This window comes from Euprymna scolopes, chromosome 25 (genome assembly GCF_053919585.1).
Source record: "Euprymna scolopes isolate OS-2025 chromosome 25, ASM5391958v1, whole genome shotgun sequence".
Classification (NCBI taxonomy): Eukaryota; Metazoa; Mollusca; class Cephalopoda; order Sepiida; family Sepiolidae; genus Euprymna; species Euprymna scolopes.
The window spans coordinates 97,042,634-97,065,133 of NC_136506.1; the positions used below are offsets into that span (position 1 = coordinate 97,042,634).

General features: G+C 35.3%; 1 protein-coding gene across 3 annotated transcripts in view; it reads right to left on the reverse strand.

The window, feature by feature from the left end:
* The window catches only part of LOC145247545 (putative GMC-type oxidoreductase Mb1310), a 186,619-nt gene that overhangs the window by 1,604 nt on the left and 162,515 nt on the right, over positions 1-22,500 (reverse strand). For all 3 annotated transcript variants that reach the window (XM_080109386.1, XM_080109388.1, XM_080109387.1), the window contains 3 exons: positions 15,083-15,240; positions 10,276-10,468; positions 3,676-3,898 (listed from right to left, as the gene is read on the reverse strand). In XM_080109386.1, the coding sequence (XP_079965512.1) occupies positions 3,676-3,898; positions 10,276-10,468; positions 15,083-15,240 (574 nt within the window). The remainder of the gene's footprint in view (positions 1-3,675; positions 3,899-10,275; positions 10,469-15,082; positions 15,241-22,500) is intronic.

Genomic DNA, 22,500 nt, shown 5'->3' on the forward strand with positions numbered 1-22,500 from the left:
AATAAAAACAATTTAGCGATGAACAATATGGAATCTATATATATATATATATATATATATATATATATATATATGTATGTATATATATATATGTATATATACATATACATACATATATATATACATATATGTACATATATATACATATATTTACAAAAATACATATACATACATACGTATATATATACATACATATATATACATATATACACATGTATATACATATATATACATACATATATATAACATATATATATATACATACATATACATACATACATACACATACATACATGACTATATATATATATATATATATATATATGTATATATACACGAATGATTTACAAATAGAGCTTATAGCTCTTTAAAATAAACACTAAGGTAACGGAAAAAAGACTAACAGCGTTTCAAAGTTGTTAATATCGCTAAAAATAACGCCAACAACAAATCTTAAGTTTAAAAGCGATAAAAAAACGTGCATCTACGTGGTGATCTTGCCACTGTATTAGACTGCGGATACTGGTGTCATGGGTTCGATCCCAACTTATACTGTCCGTGGCTTAAAAGTACAAATATTCATTTCCATAGGCATACCTTTTATGCACGTAATTTATAAAAACTTTATTTAATCATATAATTTTTTTCTGGTTACTCCTGTTAATATCCCCGCAAACCAGCTATCTTAGATACTGCTAATTTTTTCCCAACGAACTTATACGCGCTCTGTTATATGAGGAGATAATTGTTGCTAGAAAGAACAAGCAAGTTGGAGTTATTTCCTATTCCTTGTTTGTGTATTCTTGGTGACTGAAACTGGGCACAATGTATGTTGGTCCACGGGCAATGTTACAATTGGACTCTTAAGAAGGGTACTGTCGGCTATGGTTAATCTGTGATTGAAGAGGTTTCTTATAATTGTTAAAGGAAATAAGTTTTTCTTTGTAGTATTCCGTTTTCGTTAATTTCTACACCGAGATGTAGGTGAGGGAGCCACTCTATCCCCAGGATTATTCCACTCATCCTGAATCCTCACTTTATAATGCTGAGGCATCAAGTACTGTTTTTTAAAGTGTTTGATATGACCCGATCTAGGAGTGAACCGCAACTTTAGCGAACACTCTCACCATTATGTCAAATAGAACTACAAACTGAAGATTATTTTCTAAGAATTCAGACATTGCCTTCGATATGATTTTATTCAATTTGCCCTTGTGTGGAGAATGCGACAACTTTAACCATCCCCTGTCCTTAATCTTGAACCATTAAACATTTTATCGATGACTAGAGTGAGGGTGGTGGGTGGCGCCCAGCCTTATTCGGTGGTAAAATATGCTTTAATATGAAAAAACATAGAAGAGAATAAATAGAAGAATAAAAAAAAATATTGAACAAGTGAAGCATGCATTGTCCCCCATGAGTGCATAGTGAACGAAGCATAAAAAATGACTAAGTTCAGCCCCCTTCCCCATTTGGCCCTAATAGTGCCCAGGGGACGTCAAATCCCTGTGAAAATGAACAAACGATGCAGTTTTAGGCCTTAACATATGTAAATTTAAGTTCTGCATCATGCAAAAAGCAAAAAAAAAAAAAAAAGAAAAGAAATGACCAAGTCTATCGTTTGCCACGCCCTTATTTAGTCCCCCAAATCCTTAAGGCGTTAACATATTTAAATTTGAGTTCAGCACCATGCAAAACTGCTAATAAGTAGACATACGAAGAAAATTTTGGACAAATACGGTAAAATAGTCCCAAAAATGGAGTGTATTTATTAGCCCTAAAAGAGCCCTTGGCGCACACCCAAGAGTTATCGCGGAGTATAGACAAAAAATTATATAGAAATCAGTTACAACTTTTCAGAAAGTTTTATAAAAATCCAGGGCATCATTTTTTTTTTAATAAGCACAAACGTGTCAATTTTAGCCATTTTAACCCGAAAGGCACCGATAGGGGGGGGGGACAACCGGAGTTTTCCCAAACAATCCGTTCTATTACTTTTTCCTCATATCATGTTTAATGCTTGTGCAAAGTTTAAAAAAATTCCAAGTCCTAGTTATTGAGAAAAGTACAGACAGACGAACGGACGAATGGACAAGGGTGAATTTACAGGTCCGCCCTCCTTTTGTCGAGGGACCAAAATAAATAAATAACATTTATATTAACCTTATACAACATCTATAAATTGACGAATTCAGAACTTTAATCTGGAAATTGACACAACAAATATGCGAGCCGATTCGACTGCGAGACTGATACACGAATCTAACACAACATCCGGCACCAACGCAAACACAGAGTGTAACAACGTTCGAGAGCTATCTACGCTTCCTCTCCCACTACTTATTTATAAAGAGAAATTTTCTCGAAAATATTTAGGAAACTCACGCATCTACCATCTGGTACGACATACTATGTTAAAAAAAATTATGCATAATTGAAAATTCCCTTCAATATTGTCATCGTTATTTATTTTATTACATAAACCGTTTCTATAGCTGCATTGTGATAGTCCTTAAACACAAACCTTTCACGCTTAAATATATTAAATTAATGCAGATTCCGTATTTTTTTTTTAAATTACAGAGCCAATTATTTATTGAATATTATATTGTACCTAATATATAGTACTGATTTAAAAAGATTAAATAGCGAGAATCTAAAACGAATACATTTAGCACTTTAGTCGCATTCCCTACCGTTTGAGTTACCGACAGAAATATTTAAAATTAAACAACTTCAAACTATAAATGAATTTGCGCATGCGCAAAAGCAATAAAATATGTCGGCAAGTTGAAATGTAAAGTGTTCATTTCAACTTGCCGACAAATTTCTCTACGCGTTATTCATCCATCCAACAATATTTTTTTCTCGTTATAAACCATTCTTATTGTATGATTACTAGGACTATGACAACAGCATATTCTTTTCATTGTTACGACTCTCGAGTATATATCCGACACAGATCGACACAGTTAATCAACCGAAAACTACATCAATGTATATAAAAGCATATAAGATATCAACGGATACACACTCGAGGGTCAAAACAATGAAAAGAATATGCTGTTGTCCCAGCCACAATGATTATTATTTCCTGTTAATTTCAGTGTTTTGCGAGCAGTAGTTTATCGGGTAAATATTTTCGGATAGACACACACACATACACACATACACACATACATACATACGCACATACATACATACATACATACAAACATACACACACATACATACATACACACATACATACATAATACATGCATGCATGCATACATGATGATGATTGCAACGTCTTGTCAGACGAGTGCCACTTCATCAGACATTTAAAATCTATGAGCCCAAATGCCTGAGGGAGTATCTATACAAATATGATGTTACAGAGTCTTAGCTTTGTACGACAGCTAAGTCTCTCTCTCGGTTCAAAATGTTGAGATCCAGCAACAAGCAAGAGCAAGATAGCCAGCAACAAATTAAACTGCAGACCAGCTTAATGCGGGTAATGGTCTTCCGCTTTATGGTTTTTTAAATCAGAGATTTGCTTCTCTTAGAAAGGTTGCCTTCACCACGGCTTACGGGAGCCCTCTCCACCCACATACATACATACATACATACATACATACATACATACATACATACATCTAGTGTAGTATTTATATAGGAAACATGTTTTCATACCTGAGCTGTGGATCGAGTACAGCGGTTGTGTCGTTAAGAGCCCCCATTCTGCAGGTGGCAGCCGGGTGGTACATGACGAAGGTATAGTGTCTAATTAGACAGCGCCAATAACCGTCCGTTTCGAAAGCATGCTCTGAGCAGAGCGGATGCAGGTCGTTCAATACCTCTACGCCGAGATCTTTCATGGCCTCCGTTTGAGTCATCCTCCGAGCGGTCTTTATTCCTGTCAAAACACAACAGAGAAATTATAGATGACCAAACAACTACGTATTCTTTTGTTTTTTTTTTTTTTACATGGGAGTCACCATCTATGAAGGCCCGACGGCCACTCGAAGATAATGATTAATGAATGTAAGGTGATAGTGTAGTAATTGTTAATGGTGTAAATTGGGTAAAATTTGATTATTTATGGCGACGGCTCAACAAGAATTTGTTTACATTGGATTTGAATGCTACTATGTTGAGTTTAACCGGGAAGCAGGGTAGCGGAACAGTGTTCCAAAGGCGGGTAGTTCTGGGAAAGAAGCTTTGTATTGTTTACATTTATTGTTTCTTTATTATTTTTATGGAAATCGCCCGAGACAATACTTAAAGCCACTTGATGTAAGGAACTAAGAAGGAAAGATGAGTATCGCAAAGATAGAGGCTGCTTATTGACCTTAGTTTTGAAAATACCAAGTCTGTAGGTATAAGGAAAACAGTGAGCAGGAAGAGAGTCCACAACCTTGCAGTTCTTGGAAAGGAGCTACTGGAATAAGCAGTTGTATTACAATGCGGTATTGATGAAGACTACTAGAATCAAACGAGCTGGAACAAAGGAAGCAGGGAATAGATTATACAATGCTGAATCGTATTTTATCTCTCCATTTAACAACGGCGAAACTTTTTCTTAAAATCCAATCGAATCGTATTTTAATCTTCCATTTGACGACGACAATTTTAAAAAATCTGATTCTCGCCTCGCAACTTTAAATTTCTGTCGAAATTAGCTTGAACTTTTTACCACATCTTGTATCTTTCGTGCCAACCACTTTATACTGCCTTCTCGGCCCTTTTTTTTAAACATAAGTTAATGTAATTTTGGACAAATTACGATATAAAAGGATTTTCAGCTTATTCTAAACTTAACAAAACGTAAGTATAGTTTTGGAATTGTATGATATTAAAAGTTATAATTGTATGTACTAATTTGTATGATTTCAATAGCTATTAGATCTGAATTATGTATAGTTTTCATTTCGGATAAATTGTTTAGTTACGAGAACTGATTAAAATGATCAATCGTTTTTTGTAGTTTAGTTTAGTTTCGTATATATAAACATGTATGATAGTTTATAATTTTGTTGATATTATTTTCATAAGTATGTATACATAACTTAGAATCAATAAATTTACTAATTGTTAAATAGAAAATTTTAGTAGAAGATTCATAGGTTGATTGAGATTGTTAGTACGAATAGTTGGTTTCCCTTTTTTTGTAGCTTAGTTTAGTTTCGTATATACGGGCATGTATATTAATTTATCATTTATAATTTATATTTTGTTGATATTATTTTCATAAGTATGTATGCATAACTTAGAATTAATAAATTTACTAATTATTAAATAGAACGTTTTGGTAGAAGATTCATGAATTAATTGAATTCTTAGTACGAATAGTTGGGTTTAATGACTTATATTAAAATTCAATATGGCGTAATAGAAAAATATAAAGGTAACTGCAGCTTCTCTTCCAATTTTCGGATGTTCACCATGTCAAATCACATTTTAATTCCTTTTGACGGATTGATTGTTGTTATTTCTTCTGATGAGTTAAGGACATAATAGATTCACTAATTGATATAATAATTAAGTGATTTTGCGCTACGAAACAGATACCGTCAAGAATTGTATACACCGACTGATTTAAAGGAATAAACTATAATATTGTCAACATCATGAATTTTGGAATATAAATTTTTGTCATTTATATATATATATATATATATATATATATATATATATATATATATATATATATTGTGTTTGTGTGTGTGCATGTTGTTTCTTTTAGTGATAATGACTAATTATGAAAACTACATTACGATATTCATTTCCGAAGTATTTTAGGAACGACAATTTTTAGTTTTTAGTGACGTTAATATTGATTTATATTTATTTATATAGAAAATGTTATCATGTATACGTGTTTCACTGTATCCACAGATCATCAGCGTGGCTGACCATGGCATGGCTTTAACTAACAAATTTAATCACAGACCTTACTACTGCATGACAAAGTGGACCTGAGAGCAATGGCAATTAAGGGGTTGCTCCACACTCTCCAAAGCCCGCAAATTGGGACATCGGATATAGTTTAAGGTTATATCTAAGACCATATTATTTGGACTGTGAATATAATAACAGGGTTGATTTGAAGGTGGAAGTATGCCCATGCCAGGTTGTCAAGACAACAGAGAGACCTTAAATACTCGAGGATAGTGCCAAGTAGGCAGCAAGTTTTTTCCTATAGGCATTCAAGATCCTTCCACTAAAAGGAGGATAAATAAATTACCTTCTTTGATATAAAACGAGATTGTTTTTTTTTATTTAGACGACAACGTACGAAAGTCGTTCAGAAAGTAAGCCTCCTATTTTTTAAACTAAAAAACTAAAAAGTAGAAGAACTATGATATCCTAATTGTGCTGACATTTACTGCATCAGCATCGTAAACGTTCAATAGGCGCCGGTGAATGTTGATCGGTTCAATTTTTTCTACATGGAGAAATTCAATGTCGAATCCCTGTTTCTGACGTACGTCCATGACAGGGGTTGATTTCTAAGAGTCTCACCCCGTCAATATCTGCAACAGAGAGATGAAACTTTCAAGTCATGAATGCATAAGTACAGTCGTCATAACAATGCAATTTGTATTAACCTCTAGTCCATTCGGACATAAAAAATATTAGGCATAACTTTTCGAGCCTATATGATGAAGTGATCCATCCAGCATCCCCAAGAAAATGTTCTGTGTCGAACTTGTCAATGGAAGTAAACACTCTCAATGGTTGCACCACCGCTTCGTGGTGAGAATCAGGCCCCGTTACGATGCTTGTCTGCCTGTTGATAGTGCGCTAAACATGTTGCTCACCCGCACGTTTGAGTGACTAGAACTGTGTCTACAGCTCTTACAGCCGAAGGCGGCTAGCTAAGAGGTGCAAATCTAGCTCTCAGATTGGTGACCGTTCTCTGGAAGTTTGTATTTATTTGCTTCCCCACTGAGCAAATTAGGCACAAGGCCGTTTTTTAATGTAGAAAGAGGGGGAAGGAGGGGACCAGCTCCCCTCGAGGGGGAACTGGATAGTGACAACTGGTATGAAGGGTTTCTCCTACAGTGACCAAAACTGATTGCGACAAAAGCAACGGTCTGATATGTGGTGTTGCCCCCACATATGATCTTTGATTGCAATATCTGCCGGAACAGATACTACACTTTGATTTTGGTCCGAAGGCCCCATCCTCTGGGAGGTTAGAATAGTTGGTTTAGAATAGCATAGAAGTAAGAAACGTGGATTCCCCAGGATTCGCAGGAATCACTGCCCAAGACAGCCGACTAATTGAACCTGTCAGCGGGGGTTGAAGCGGCCCCTTTGAATGTTCCCGTGAGCGTGTGTTTAACAGCACACACACACACACACACACACACACACACACACACACACACACACACACACACACAATTTATTTATATGTAGGTTGGTTGGTTGGTTGTTTTTGTTTTACGGCATATCAACCCTTTTCGAGTTATTTAATGCCGAATCCAAAGATTTTGAAGAAATTTTTTTTTTAATAGAATATATTTGCTGTTTTCACGTCGGTTTCTATTTAACCCATAGTTGGAACTCTAACAGGTACTACCACTCCGGGTCAGAGTGGACATGGGAGCAATAGTAATTAAAGGGTAGCCCCACACTCCCCAAAGCCCACAAGCTGGGGACTCACCACTAGATATAGTTTAAGGTCATATCCAGGACCCCCATTGAGGGAATTTTACCCTCTGCAGGGGGGGGGGGGCAGTCGGCGTTTTCTAATGCCCCACCGACAGGGCCGATTTATATGTAGGTAAATATGCATAAGTCTTTATTATGGAGTGGACGGTATGCATAATTATCCAATGTTAAATCAATATAACTTATTGGAGACTTTATGGTTATAATTTAGTGTCTTTCTAATAATTGTATTAAAATCACACAAACAAATAAATAATACAATAATAATTACATTTGCATTTTTGATTTTTAGTTTTGTTTATTTTTATTTGGCTTGATTTCAAAGAAGATAAGATTTAGAAGTGAAATCTGGGTGTTTTTTTCTTTGTCTAAAGGAGATGGATTAATAGAAACGAAAATAAAAATGCATAATTCAAAATTTATCGGTGAATACTGATAATGTCTTTTGCTAATGAAAATATTGGGTTCGATATCATTCAAACACTACCGTGTTTGAATGGTTAAGTGGCAGTTTTAGTCATTTAGATCTGTTTTAAAGCTTCAGCGCTCACTCATTTTTCGACCAAATTTCAAACAATTATTATAATTTATAGATCAACCTACTCAGCTATATTGTGAAAAAAATTTTGAGTTTTCGTTGAGTAAAACAAAAGTTATGATGAATTTTCTGGTGTTCAAAATCATAAAAATATGTAAGGAGATGAGCTGGTTTCCATAGCAACTACGTCACTTCAGCGACTACCGTTGCTACTAATTCACTGCAACGGAAAGAGAAGTAACAAGTGAAACAAAGAATGAAAGTACCGTACATTGTTATTACAAATGTGTTTATGGGGGAAAAATAAGACTGAAATTAAACAAAGAACAAGTGAATTTATTGGAATCCTGGAAAAATCATGGATTACAATAGAAAAATGTGAGCATGAAAAGTAATATGATTAAGCTTAAAGAAAAAGACAAGATATTCGAGTAAAAAATATAATAAATTTATAACTTAAAATATTGCAGCATCCAGAATTGATGTTATGAATTTAATTTTTTTTTAAATCTTACTTTTCCATGTTTAAGCTTAACCATATTACTTCTCATGCTCGCGTTTTTCTATTGTAACTTAATATGCATATGGAATCGAAAGGAATTTCACATTTTTATATTTTCTTACAAGACACACCCTTTGAAGACGCTGCAGTCTATATTCAGTAAAATATAGCATCTAAATGTAAAGAGAAACGTTTATTTTAAATCTGGCAAAACAGTCGAGCCTTTTTCGGAAGCAAAACTTTCAAGCTTGAAATATTTAAGTCGATATTTTCATCAGATAATTCTTCATCAAACCTGACGGAAACTTTAATAAGGAAACACAACTTTAAAATCCCATAATTGACCGGCTAGCTAAAATCAAATATCGATTTCGCAGGACGGAATCTATTGATGACCAAAATCTATAAATTAACTGATATCAAATACCTAAAATACAAAGGCAGAACGACCAACATAATTACTGAAGAAAGAATATACTACAGTCTTAATATAACCAGAAAGACAGGCTGTCAAGGTGAAAGAGTAAATATGACTTATAGTTGTTTGATTGGACTCTTCTGGAAGTCTATGCAACTGCTATTAAAAGATGCGTCGATAAAATGCACCAGGGTTTATTAGAGTCCACGTTCAGTCACTTTAAAATAAGAGCCTCCTTCTGAATTTCGTAATATGCTCAGAACAAGCTTTCTTAACATCCAGGCATAAAAAAAAAACACTAGAATAATTCTAGAGGGATGAATAAGACATGGAGTTACTGAGTTAGTAAAGTATAATTAAAATACAGACAAGGAAATATTTATTAAAACAAGCTTTTAAACATCTTTCTTAGAACAAGGCTTTTCTTAGATCTTGTATAATACTTTTATAATTAATATACTAGCAGGCCGCCAGGCGTTGCCCGGTCATAAAAATATGCTTAAATATTATATTTGAATTCATTCATATTTCGTATTTATTATTATAGAGGCAATTTTCGTTCAATTATTATATTGTATTTAATATATAATAGTGATTAAAAATAAATAAATAAATAAAATAAACAAATAAAATAATAATAACTAGAATAAATAAATAGAATATATCTCGCCTGACTTATCCATTAGCGTATGACCTAAATTCAGATGTATACAAAAACTGCAAAAAATGTCGTCGTTAAATCTATAACTTTTAATTAACGCATTCGCAGAAAAGAAACGGATATAGGCGACTTACGCTAAGCCAAGGTCCATGTTGTATTTTCAATTTCGACCCCTTAGTAATAATTTTTGCCGGCTAAAAACCAAATTGAAAGTGTGCTGCAAGCCCAAATACCCCATATATTAAATTTCTCTGCAGCGCAAATATTTAGAGAGGAGTTTGTTAGAGACTTTTCGCACACACACACAAAAGTAGGCTTTTAATATCATATATATGATTAATATTAAGAGCAAGAAAAACTCAACTTTCTAGGCACATAGAAAGATAAGCATAAGCACAAAGATTGGTTTGTAGATTGAAAAAGATGCGAGTCGTTTTGATGATTGTATTGATGGGGAAATATCATCCATATAAATGTTAAGATCCACTTACCTTCCAGTGCAATTTCCATGTCAAGTTTGTGCGAAAGAAATCGAGGTTCGATAACCGGATCATCCTCGGGGTCCGTACTTCTTAGTTTGATATAACCTTCGGATTTTGGTTGAGTCAAAACAACAAAAATCTTGAAGCCTTCCGTTGAGCCAGAGGAAGCGGGACCTTGAAACATGGCCGTTTCTTGAACTTTCTGTCAATGTTCAAAAATATATTAATATATATATATATATATATATATATATATATATATATATATATATATATATATATATATATATATAGATAGATAGATAGATAGATAGATAGAAGTAGGAAAAATGCAAGACAATATATATAGCACTCGGAAATGTAATAATATAACGTAGAGATTAACAAAGTTATAGTTAAGTTCATAAGGAAGATTTGTAATGCCAATACTATATACTAGCAGGCCGCCCGGCATTGCTCGGCCGAAAAGAAAAAATGTTTTGGAATGGTGGTAGGCTCAAACCCGAAGCCTTGAAGCGAATAGTCTGATGACTTACAACGACGCTACGCGGGCAAAGAAGCGAGGAACGGTGAAGTTAAACATAAAAAAGCAGATGTTTAAACGAACGTTAAAGTGTGGTTTCTAGGTCAAACATCACGCTATACTAGTAGTAGTAGTAGTAGTAGCAGTAGTAGTAGAGAAATGAAATCACAGCGCGAATTTTGTAACATAAAAGTCGCTGAAATAAAAGATACAGACGACGTCGTTTCGTAAATCGGACATATTATAATCTATATACTTCTATAAATTATAAATTATAAGAAACAGTGACCACCCCGAGCGCCTCCATAAGCATTTGGCGGACATACGAAAAAAATGCCCACACACAAACATATACACACACATTGACGGTTTTACATTGTAGACTAGCCTGGGTGCCCGACGTTGCTCGGGCGTTTGTAGGTGTGTGTCGAGCAAAAAAAAAAAAAAGTTGTAGTAGGCAGGCAGGCAGGCTCGAACCCGTGACGCGAAGGCGGAAAAGAAAGTGAAATAAAGTGACATGTTAGCTGTTGTGCCCATCGCCAAATCGAAAGTGACGTAGGTTTAAATTAAGGCTAGACAATCGAAAAGAGGCGATGACTTTCGAAAATAGCGGCGAAAAAAAGCGATCCTTTCCTGTTGGAAAGTGCCCAGTTGAGGGAGAAGGAATTAGTATTTTTAGCCAATTTTTCGATACTTGTCGTCCAAAGGGTCGAGCTTCAAAATCACTAGGGAAGCACCCTTGAATCAAGAGGACAGCAACGAGAAACTACGGTATTTACTTGTCTTCCCGAGATTACCATGGCTCTACAATTTGGAGTGCTGTGGTCGCCGACGCTATTAAAAAAGCAGGGCTGCTGCTAATGCTGATGATGGTTATCAATAAAAGTGCTTATACGAAAAAAGTTTGGAAATTATTGAAGGCTCCTTGTATTTTGTTTCTATTCAGAATGGCTCTGTTTGAAAGAGTTGAATTATACACACCTTATAAGAGTCTAACTTTACTTTGGTGAGGAAAACACAGTGACACTGACTATAACATTAGATGCGTGTGTGAATCTTACGCAAAAAATGAAATTTTTAGCCTTGCAGTAAACATGTCTTCATAGCACAGTCATTAACGCCAAAGGAAAAAGTAAATCGTAAGCTAAATGTTTTGGTTTCGATTCTTGGTGGTGGCGCACAAGTCATTTAAAATATTTTTAAAATCATTACTACATATTGGGTCCAATATAATATAATAATAAATAAGAAATCTGCATTAATTAAAATATCATATTTAAGCGTATTTTACAACAGGGCAATGCCGGGCGGGCTGTAAGTATATATATATATATATATATATATATATATATATATATACACACTTTGTTCCTGATAAAAATGAAAATTTGGGGGTCATCCCTCTGCCTGTTCTACAAGTACTTTAACGGTGAATGCTCTGACGAGCTGCAAGCACTTGTACCCTCTCGACGTAAATACTCCCGACAAAACCGACAAGCTGCTAAATCCCACCCCTTCACAATAGACATCCCTAGATGTAAGAGAGCCTTTTACTCCAGTAGTTTCGTCCACCAGAACTGCTAGACTTTGGAATTCCTTTTCGGGTTCCTGCTTCCTCAACTGTACTGACATGCAGAAGTTCAAGTGTAACGTGAACCGACATCTTGCTGGCCAACTCTCTACATAGTACCCCTGTAGCTTATGTCCCTGATAGTAGCTCCCTACATCAAAGTGGCAATGTGCCATGTTTAGGATGAAAATGTAAAAAAGAAAAGAAAAGTATACCCATGTTTCTAAATGCAGTATTTTATTGACGATTCGCTAGGAATCGAACTCCTGACAAAGAGCCAAGGGGTCGAAACTAATACAAGATTTTTATTTTAGAAGCGCTGAACTTTAAATTGATAACTCTATTTTCTTTAAATGCAGATTTGGCAACTGTCGGTTATTTTGAGTTCAACTTGGTTTATCAATTCATCATGAATAGATTGACACCCGAGCAATGTTTTCAAATTGCAAATGGTACGATAGATTTGCGAAGAGAAAGAATAATGTAATGGCCACCTGATTCGTGCGATTTAACCCCATTAGATTATTTTCCCGGGGTTATGTAAAATCCAAGGTCTACGTTCATAAAATAAACAAAATAGACCACTTGGAAGACAACATTATTCGCGCTATTGGCGTAATAAAACCTAATTTAACGCGTAGAATTTGTGAAAACTGAACCTCTAGATTATGTCATATACGCACGAGCCGCGTGACCAAACGCCCTTAATTTTATTTCAATGATAAATGTTAAAAATTTAACTTTGGAATAAACCACATATCTATATCAATAAAATAGTAGGTGTATGTATGTATGTGTTCAAAATATTTAACCGATAAACTCTTAATATATTCGTCACATAGCACTTAAATAAACAAAAAAGAGTAATTATACACCAAGGATGGTTTATAACTTATAACGAATAAAATCTTTGAATGGATGAATAACGCGTACAGAAATATGCCGGCAAGTTGAAATGCCAACTGACCATGTTTAAAATGCAAAAGTCAAGTATCATGGCCCGGTTGTGCTGTAAACAACAACAAAAAAATATTCATTTCGAACACGGCCCTATCTTATCAAAGAACTGATTGTTGATTTTATACGCTGGGCCCTTCTGCATGTGGGGTGATAAAACTTCTAAAATGCACTTGTGATGTTAGGCTGTATACAAGTACGGGGGGGGGCGTGCAATAAGTAATGCCCGACCCACTTCCCATAGCAGTAGAGCAACGAAACTTGGCACAGTTATTAGTCTTTCTCTACATAGGAAACACCTAGAGTTATGCATTTCTCCTATCGTTTGATGCAGCTCCGGAGACCGTTTTTATAAAACACCCCAGGTTGGTCCTCCAACCACGACGTGACTTCAGAAATCAAGGCTGCATCATCTGAGAAACGCTTTCTTTTCAAAAAACAACTTCATGGCTGGGAAGAGGTGAAAGAGTGTGCCAAGTCAGGAGAGTAGGGAGGATGGGGAAAGATTTCATGACCACACGCCGGTGGTTCTGATGTTGCGACATGCGAGTTGTGGACCGGAGCGTTGTCCTGCAGGAGGAGGGTACCTTCGCTGATCTTGCCTCACCTCTTGATTTTGATAGCTTCCCTTAATTTCTCAAAAGGGAAGTATAATAGGCTCCTGTAATTGTGGTACCCTTTGCCAGGAAATCTGTCATCACTACTCCGTCCTGGTTCCAGAAGACTGTGAGCATGACCTTGCCAGGGGAGGGCTGCACCCTTGCCTTCTTTGGAGGTGTTGAGTTCAAGTGCTTTCACTGCATTGACTGAGCTTTGGTCTCTGGATCATAGTGATGGACCCAGGTTTCATCCTGTGTAATCAGTCTTTTGAAAAACTTTGACTCATTTTCTTGCCACATCTCCGAATTCATCCTGGAACACTCGACGCGTTCTCGCTTCTGGAATGGTGTGAGCAACCTGGGAATCCATCTGGCAGACACCTTATGCATATGCAAATGGTCATGAATGATAGTTTCCACAGACTCTGTACTAATCTTGACATCTTGGGCTATTTGGCGAATAGTAATGCGCCGATCTTCCAAAATGGCAGCCTCAACTTGACGGACAGATGTTTCATCAATGGCGGAAGGAGGACGACCAGGTCTGGGAGCTTTTTCCACAGATTTCCGGCCATATTTGAATTCACGATGCCAGCGTTTTACAAGGTCATATGATGGGGCATTATCATAAGTTTCTTTAATTTCATCAAAAGTCTCCTGTGGTGTGCGTCCTTTCAAATACAAAAACCGGATCACTGATTGACATTCAACAGGCTCCGTTTCACACCTAACCCAGTTCAAACACCTGTAAAACAGAAACCACAATTAGTTCAGAGCTGTAATTTGCCACATAACCTGTCGAGATATAAATCATTGCACACGCAAGATTTCAGCTAGATCAGACAACTGGAAGTGGGTCAGGGGCATTACTTATTACCCGCCCCTCGCATTCTTGGTTAAAATTGGACCTCTTTCTTTTTTCGATTATCGATTTTAGATACTTATCAAACGCATTCCGATACAAAACCTACGTAAGAACACTTCCAAACACATCAAGTGTCATCGTGGCAAAGTAAAAAAAAAAAAATCGACCCAATTGTTTCCGAGTCAATACGGAACGAACTCGCATACACACACACATAGACAAAATGCCTTTTACATATAAGTAGAGATAAGTGATAGGAAGACAGAGAAACAAACAGAATGATTGTTTATGATATAGATTACCGAAAAGTTTACGTTAAATCCATTGGTTAAATCTTTTGGTTCTCCTATGAGGGCAGACGACTGTAAGACAAAGGAAATATCCGGTTGAAGTTTTTCAGGTTGGAGACCAGATCGAATAAAACCAACCCCTTCAACAGCTACAGGAGAAGCTAGCCAACCTAAAAAAAGGAGAAAATTGAAAAGTTTTAAAAATCGCAATAAAACAAGAATCGTATGCGACAATAGATACACATAAACATGATGATTGCTTCATTCTGGCAAATGATAGACTCCCCCCCTTTCTAACAAGGTTTGTTCCTTCATATCTACTGGGAGCTCCGGAATGAGTATTAAAACCAGTCGAAGACCTGCATAGGAAAAAGCAAACGTAATAGTGCCACAAAGATTCCCAATCGCGGTGTACGCCACGGTTTGTCACATACTTAAAGGTTAAATATTCCTACACCCGAAAAAATAGTTCGTATATTGTGCATGGAACAAAACAAAAAACATTCTTAAATGCGTAAAAGTATCAGGTTTTATTTTAGAATGTTTATCCATTTATTTTTATTTTTTTTTAATTTTTATTTTTTTTAAATTTTTTTGTATATATCACAAAACATTGTCTCATTCCAAACGTTGAACACTTTTCTGAACTTTTTCACGAACATATATTTTTCGGTAAATAAAAAAAAAAAAATGGGATGGTAAATGTTTTTGATGATTTCGAGAATATACTCTTTTTTAAAAAAACAACAACAAAAAAAAAAACAAAGCGAATGCCGTATAAATACATCTATAAGAATGGAACAGAAAAATGAAATCAAAGCAGAAAATAAAATAGAGGTTTGTTTTAAATATTAATTAACTATTAGACCTATTATTCCCATCATTTTCTACTTATACGAATGTATATTGCTTTTTTGTTGTTGTTATCTTTATTAATTGACTAGCTTAAGTTCCCGGTATTGCCGGGTGTTTAGAGGTGTGTGCTGAGCAAAAAAAAAAAAAAAAAAAAAAAAAGTGGTAGTAAACAGGAAGGTTCGAACCCGTAACGCGAAGGAAAAATGTGAAAAAAACGTGACGTCTTTGCTATTGCGCCCATCGCCAAACCGGAAGTTACAATTGTTTAAATTAAGGCTAGTCAATCGAAAAGAGGGGACGACTTTAAAAAATATCGGCGAAAAAAGCGACCTCTCCCTGTAGAAAAGTTCCCAGTTGAGAGTGAAGGAATTAATGTTGTTAGCCAATTTTTTTATATTTGTCGTCCGAAGGATCGACCTTCAAAATGATACAAATTTCGTGAAAATCCGTCGCCTCTGTCGAAAATTTTAGGCATACATACATAATACATACATGCATACATACATACATAATACATACATGCATACATACATAATACATACATATATGCATATATACATACATACATACATACATACGTTTAAACAGACAGGTTGGATTTATATGATGGATTATATTTTATTTATTTAATTTTTTTCAGAATTGAAACCTTGTGTTTAATAATGAAAATCAACCCAGAAGAGTCATCCCGCAGAAAACAACAATAGTTAATGGCCTAAACATTTGCCTAACCATGGATACGTGACTAAGACATTCATTACGTTAGTGAATTTATTAAAGTATATTTATTTTATTTATTTGTAATGTTATTAAAGTTTCTTTAATATTATATCAGAGTGAATGAGGTATTTTAGTGAAAGAGTCTAACGTAGGGTAATTAAAAAGTATCGATAAATTGTATGACAACCGAACGACTCTCCACTTATTAGAATTCATGTCCCCCCTACTCTTTCCTCATTGATGAGTTATTTCCTTGTCTCTTTCGGCTGGTAGGTTTCCCAGTTCCTGCTGCTTTAGGGGTAACGTGAGGTAGCTTATAAAAACCCCTCGCATTAGTCCGCCCTAGCTCTTTTTCGACTCTATTTTTGATCTACCACAAGCCTAAGACGGCAGTCACAGTAACCCAGTCTCGTTACCTGAACTAAAGACTATTTGTGACAAACACGAGGCGGCAATTATAAGTTAGCCATCATTTATGGCCGAATTCCTGCTTGTCTTGCAACCAAGTCAAACACAAAAAGAGACAGAATCGAGGGATGCACACGTGTGAACCCTCATCGATCCCTAATAGGGATCTCCCTATCACATACGAGTCAATCCTCGGTCAATGTGACCTGTGCTCGTTCTTCGCTGGATATCTCGGCGCGGTAGGACCCGTAAATCGATCTGGTCAGAATCACTTTACCTTCGGGTTGATAGGCCGCTGTCTCGTCGATCTGTCACACTGGCAATGAATCAGTTTCATGCATGCAAAAGAAAGACAGGCTCGGTTTATCTATTCTACTGGTTAATTCAGAATAGATATGAACTTATATATAAGTGTTCAGAATATCAGAATAAATATGAACTTATATACAAGTGTTCCGTTGTTGATTTTGACAAAACGCTACTGAGTCCCAATTAGATTAGTTACTCTCGGTTTTTGCGGTGGTGATGGTTCTGGAAGTGAGTGTGTGTGTGTGTGTGTGTGAGAGAGAGAGAGAGAGAGAGAGAGAGAGAGAGAGAGAGAGAGAGAGAGAGGACCCTTCGATTTTTATTAGATTCGCTCGATCTCAGCAACTGGAGATTTTTGCATGGGGACTCGTTTATGTAGTCAGGTCAGGGTTAGGTCGGGCTACCGCCTAGACCAATCACCACTGATTACGTCACTTCAGGGAAATCCTCCGTGTGTGTGTGTACCTGTGAATCTGCAACTCTCTCAGACCTGTTTCTCTCGATCGAGAAAGGTAAACCCATTGACCTCTCGGTCGGCTATTGCACTTGTTAGCATCGGAAACGAAATTATATTTTGTCATGTCTCTCAAAGTGACATCAAATTGTCACTTTTTCACCAAACAATCAGATTTATATGTCGGTTTCATAAAAATAATAAAATTTATAATCTTTCAGCAGGGTCGGCTGCCGATGCCCGTGCATACAATAATGCTTAACAATAAAATAATCATATCTCCCCGGCATGCTCCCGTGTTTCGGGAGACTCAGCCTCCTCCCTCCGTGGGGAGGTCAATCGCTCCTTAGGATGGTCACATCACACACGTGCCACCTGTTATTATTGAAAAGTTCTCGGAAATCATGCTTTTCGCAAGTCTATTTTGTGCAATAAACTTTTTCTTGTATCATCCATTTGTTCATCCAGCAAAATCCTCCTCGCATACCAACTATCACCATATTCTGTTTCAGAGCTTATCAACGATTTGTTACAGCATTATCACGTGTGAGAATTGAACTTAAGGGTAAAGTTTATCTCAATACGCTCCATCCCAAACCATTAGGGCTTCATGCCGAAGGCAACAAGTGAACTTTTGTAATCGATAATAAAACAAAACGTATAAATTGTATTAATATCTGAAATTTGCAGACACATCATTATAATTGTACAGGGGGAAACGATAAAATTGTCGCACTAGAATAGACGACATGATTCCATTTCTGTTTGGTGAAAACTAGTTTTAATTTTTTTGGTGCAGACCATCTACTAGTTGACCAGTTGTGTACACATCCCAAAAGTGATAAGAGCCTTCTAAGATGTCTTAAAATTACACAATGTTCAACGGGTGAGATCGGAGATGCGCCACTGTACAACTTATACTCTCTACCGATCCAAGTAATGAACACAGGCCCATTGTCAACACTATCAAAATGCATAGCTGGGTTGCCACGATTAACAGGGACGTGTTCAGGGTGATGAAAACAAAATTTCCGGCCACGGTTATGATCTTCAGTGTGGTTTCAAGTAAGGACCACATCATGCCACCTTATATTTTGTCAGCTTGAAAGTCTACATCGAAGTGTACTTGGATGTGCTTAAGAGTGTGGTGATCCCATGGTGCGATCAGGTGGCCGCTGGCAGACTCTGGGTGTGGCAGCAGCACTCAATGCCGGCCCACAAGTCCAAAGAGACACAGGCTTGGTTTCAGAATGAGTGTCACGACTTACTGTCCCCCATCCTCCCACAACCTAAACCCACTAGACTACTTTGTTTGGTCATACGTCGAGAACATCAGCAACATGACACCACACAACACCAATGCTAGCCTGACTGTCGGTATCCGCCAAGTATTCGCTGAGCTCCCACCGGTTCTTGTGGAAAAGGCATGCTCCCAGTTCCGGACCCATATCGAGGCAGTAATTGAGGTTGAAGGCGGCTACATTGAATAGATGTCAGCTCTATTACATAATCAAGTTATCTGTATCGATTTTTTTTCGATAAAAGTTTAAAAATAAAGCTGTAATATTGTTTTCTTTAGGGCGACAATTTTATCGTTCCATCTTGTAATCTGTTCTTATAACATCACTGCACAACGTTTGAAATTGTCGTTGCCGCCTACGAACATTTGATCCTGACTTTTCCATGAGACATGTCCCTGTATCATCTTTTTGTCGAAATAAAATACGTAAAGTATCAGGTTTGACTTAAGAATGTTTCCGTGGTTTTCCACGCACAGAATGTTATTTTTTTATTTTTATTTATTTTACACAGGAATCACCAATTATAAAGGGCCGGAGGCCACTCGAGGATAAGGGTTAATGGGTATACATTAGTCAATGTGATTATAGCGTAGTTGTGGAAATTTTGTACATTGGATTAATTAGGGGAACGGTTCATCAAAAACTTGTTTACGTTGGACTTGAAGATGATCAGATTGTAGTCAGCTGGAAAGCAGGCAAACGGAAGGGAGTTCCACAGGCGTGCAGTTTTAAGAAAGAAGCTTTGTTCATGAAATCTACGTTTAAAGTTAAGCACAGATAACGAGTGTGGGAAATTATTGATAGTGGTTTTAGCTAGACGGGTGTTTTTCGTGAAAGTTTGGCGAGGGGGGCAAAGATTGGAGCTCAGACAAGCACTTGCTATGGAAATAACGATAAAACAGATACAGGTTCGCAACATCTCTTCTATGGGAGAGACGTTGCAGAAAAGAGAACAGGGCATCCTCCATTAAGTTTTTTTTATATCGCAGTGTTGTATATAATTTGAATATATTGGATTTCGGGTTTGTTATAACTTGGAGGGATATATATTATGTACATAACGGGTGTATATATTCTGTATTTATAAAATTGTTGTATCAAGTAGTGCAATTGATTATGTTAAATATTATAGACGTATATCTTCTGTTGAGATGCTCACGCGAAAGGATGACGTGAACGTATTGACAATATGCTCACAGATGGAGTAGCCATTACTTGTACAAACGAATGCTTTTATATGACGACGAGAGGGAGGCGAGTTCTTTGATGAATGACGAACAAAGTTTATATCATAGCGGTTTATGTAATTAAAAGTTTGTACATTTAAAATGGCGGTTGATGATGGTATGTTCAACAGTTGTGGACAGTACATACAAAACAATTCATTTTAAACGACAAATAAATACGTACCTGCTTATTAAAAGATGACATGACACAATAGTTATAGTTATATATAACAACATTAACTCTCTGGTTCTGGTCGGACGTCTTTAGTAATTACAGCGTTCTGTTCACATTTTGGCTATCTGGGAATACGCCGCTTCTTCGCATCGTAATAGCAACTTCTCCCGACTTCTAAGTCCCGTCTTTCTCTAACTCTGACCACTGACTAACTCTCTATATATGTAACTATTCGCTTGCTATTACGTAATTCAACTAACATCTTTTAACATGTGACTTTGAATCGCGTTTTCTCTGGCCCAATTTTATTTTTTTCATTTCTAGATTTAAAAGCCTCTTGTTTATGTCAACCACATTCTTTTCTTGTTATTGTTTCTAAGTTACAGAAATATTTTAACTAAACATTCCTTTCTTTCAAAACATTCTTTCTGCATATCTTTTTCTACATGAAAGTTAACAAAATAATAATAATGATAATAATAATAATATTCGTTATCTACTATTTTAACTGTTAATAATCCACTATCAGCAAGGCAACCCAGTGTTGCCCCGGCATAATCTAACAAAAATACGAACCATTGTTCGAATGTAGGAATATTTTCGTTATAAAATCTTGGCTGTAAGATCCATCTAAGCATATATTGTTGAAAAACACCAGCAGCGCAAAAAAAGTGTGGATTTTTTTTTACTAATTTTTTTTTCTCAGAGATGTATTTATCTCAATGCTTGAGATAAACAATGAAGGCATCATGAAATATGTATACTGTCGATTCATTTGTATCCCGACTCGTGGAATTCATAAGATAGACGAAAGCGTTTCGTCTCTCCTTATCACGACACACGATAAGGAGCAATAATAAAAGAACTATGTGAAAAGGAAAATCTAAAAAAAAAAAAAACAACATCAACGAAGCATAGCACACACGCATCTATTTATTTATGTGTGCAGTAGAGAATATGAAAGCAACATCGGTATCACCAAATCCAAAGAAAAGGGACCTATAATCGGTTACCTTTATCGGACTCTCCCCAGTCTCTGTAAAGCTCAATTATAGATTCTCTTTGTTTGGATTTAAAACCAGCGGTACATATGCTGTTCTCATATTCTATATAAATATTACCTTCTTTTCTTAATAATTGAGTAGACACCTATGATTCTCTTCCCATATATATATATATATATATATATATATATATATATGTATATATATATGCATATATGTATATATATGTATATATATGTATATATGTATATATATGTATATATATATGTATGTATATATATATGTATATATATGTAGATATATGTATGCATATATATATGTCTATATATATGTATGTATATATGTATATATATGTATATATATGACTATATATATGTATGTATAATTACAGCGGGTATATATGTATATATATGTATGTATATATATATGCATATATATGTATATATATATGCATATATATGCATATATATACATATATATATGCATATATATGCATATATATATGCATATATATATGCATATATATGTATATATATGCATATATATACATATATATATATGCATATATATATGCATATATATATATGCATATATATGTATATATATGCATATATATGTATATATATATGCATATATATATGCATATATATGTATATATATATGCATATATATGCATATATATATACATATATATATGCATATATATATATATATGCATATATATGTATATATATGCATATATATGTATATATATATGCATATATATGTATATATATATGCATATATATGTATATATATATGCATATATATACATATATATATGCATATATATGTATATATATATGCATATATATACATATATATATGCATGTATATATGCATATATATGTATATATATATGCATATATATGCATATATATGTATATATATATGCACATATATGCATATATATATGCATATATATATGCATATATATATGCA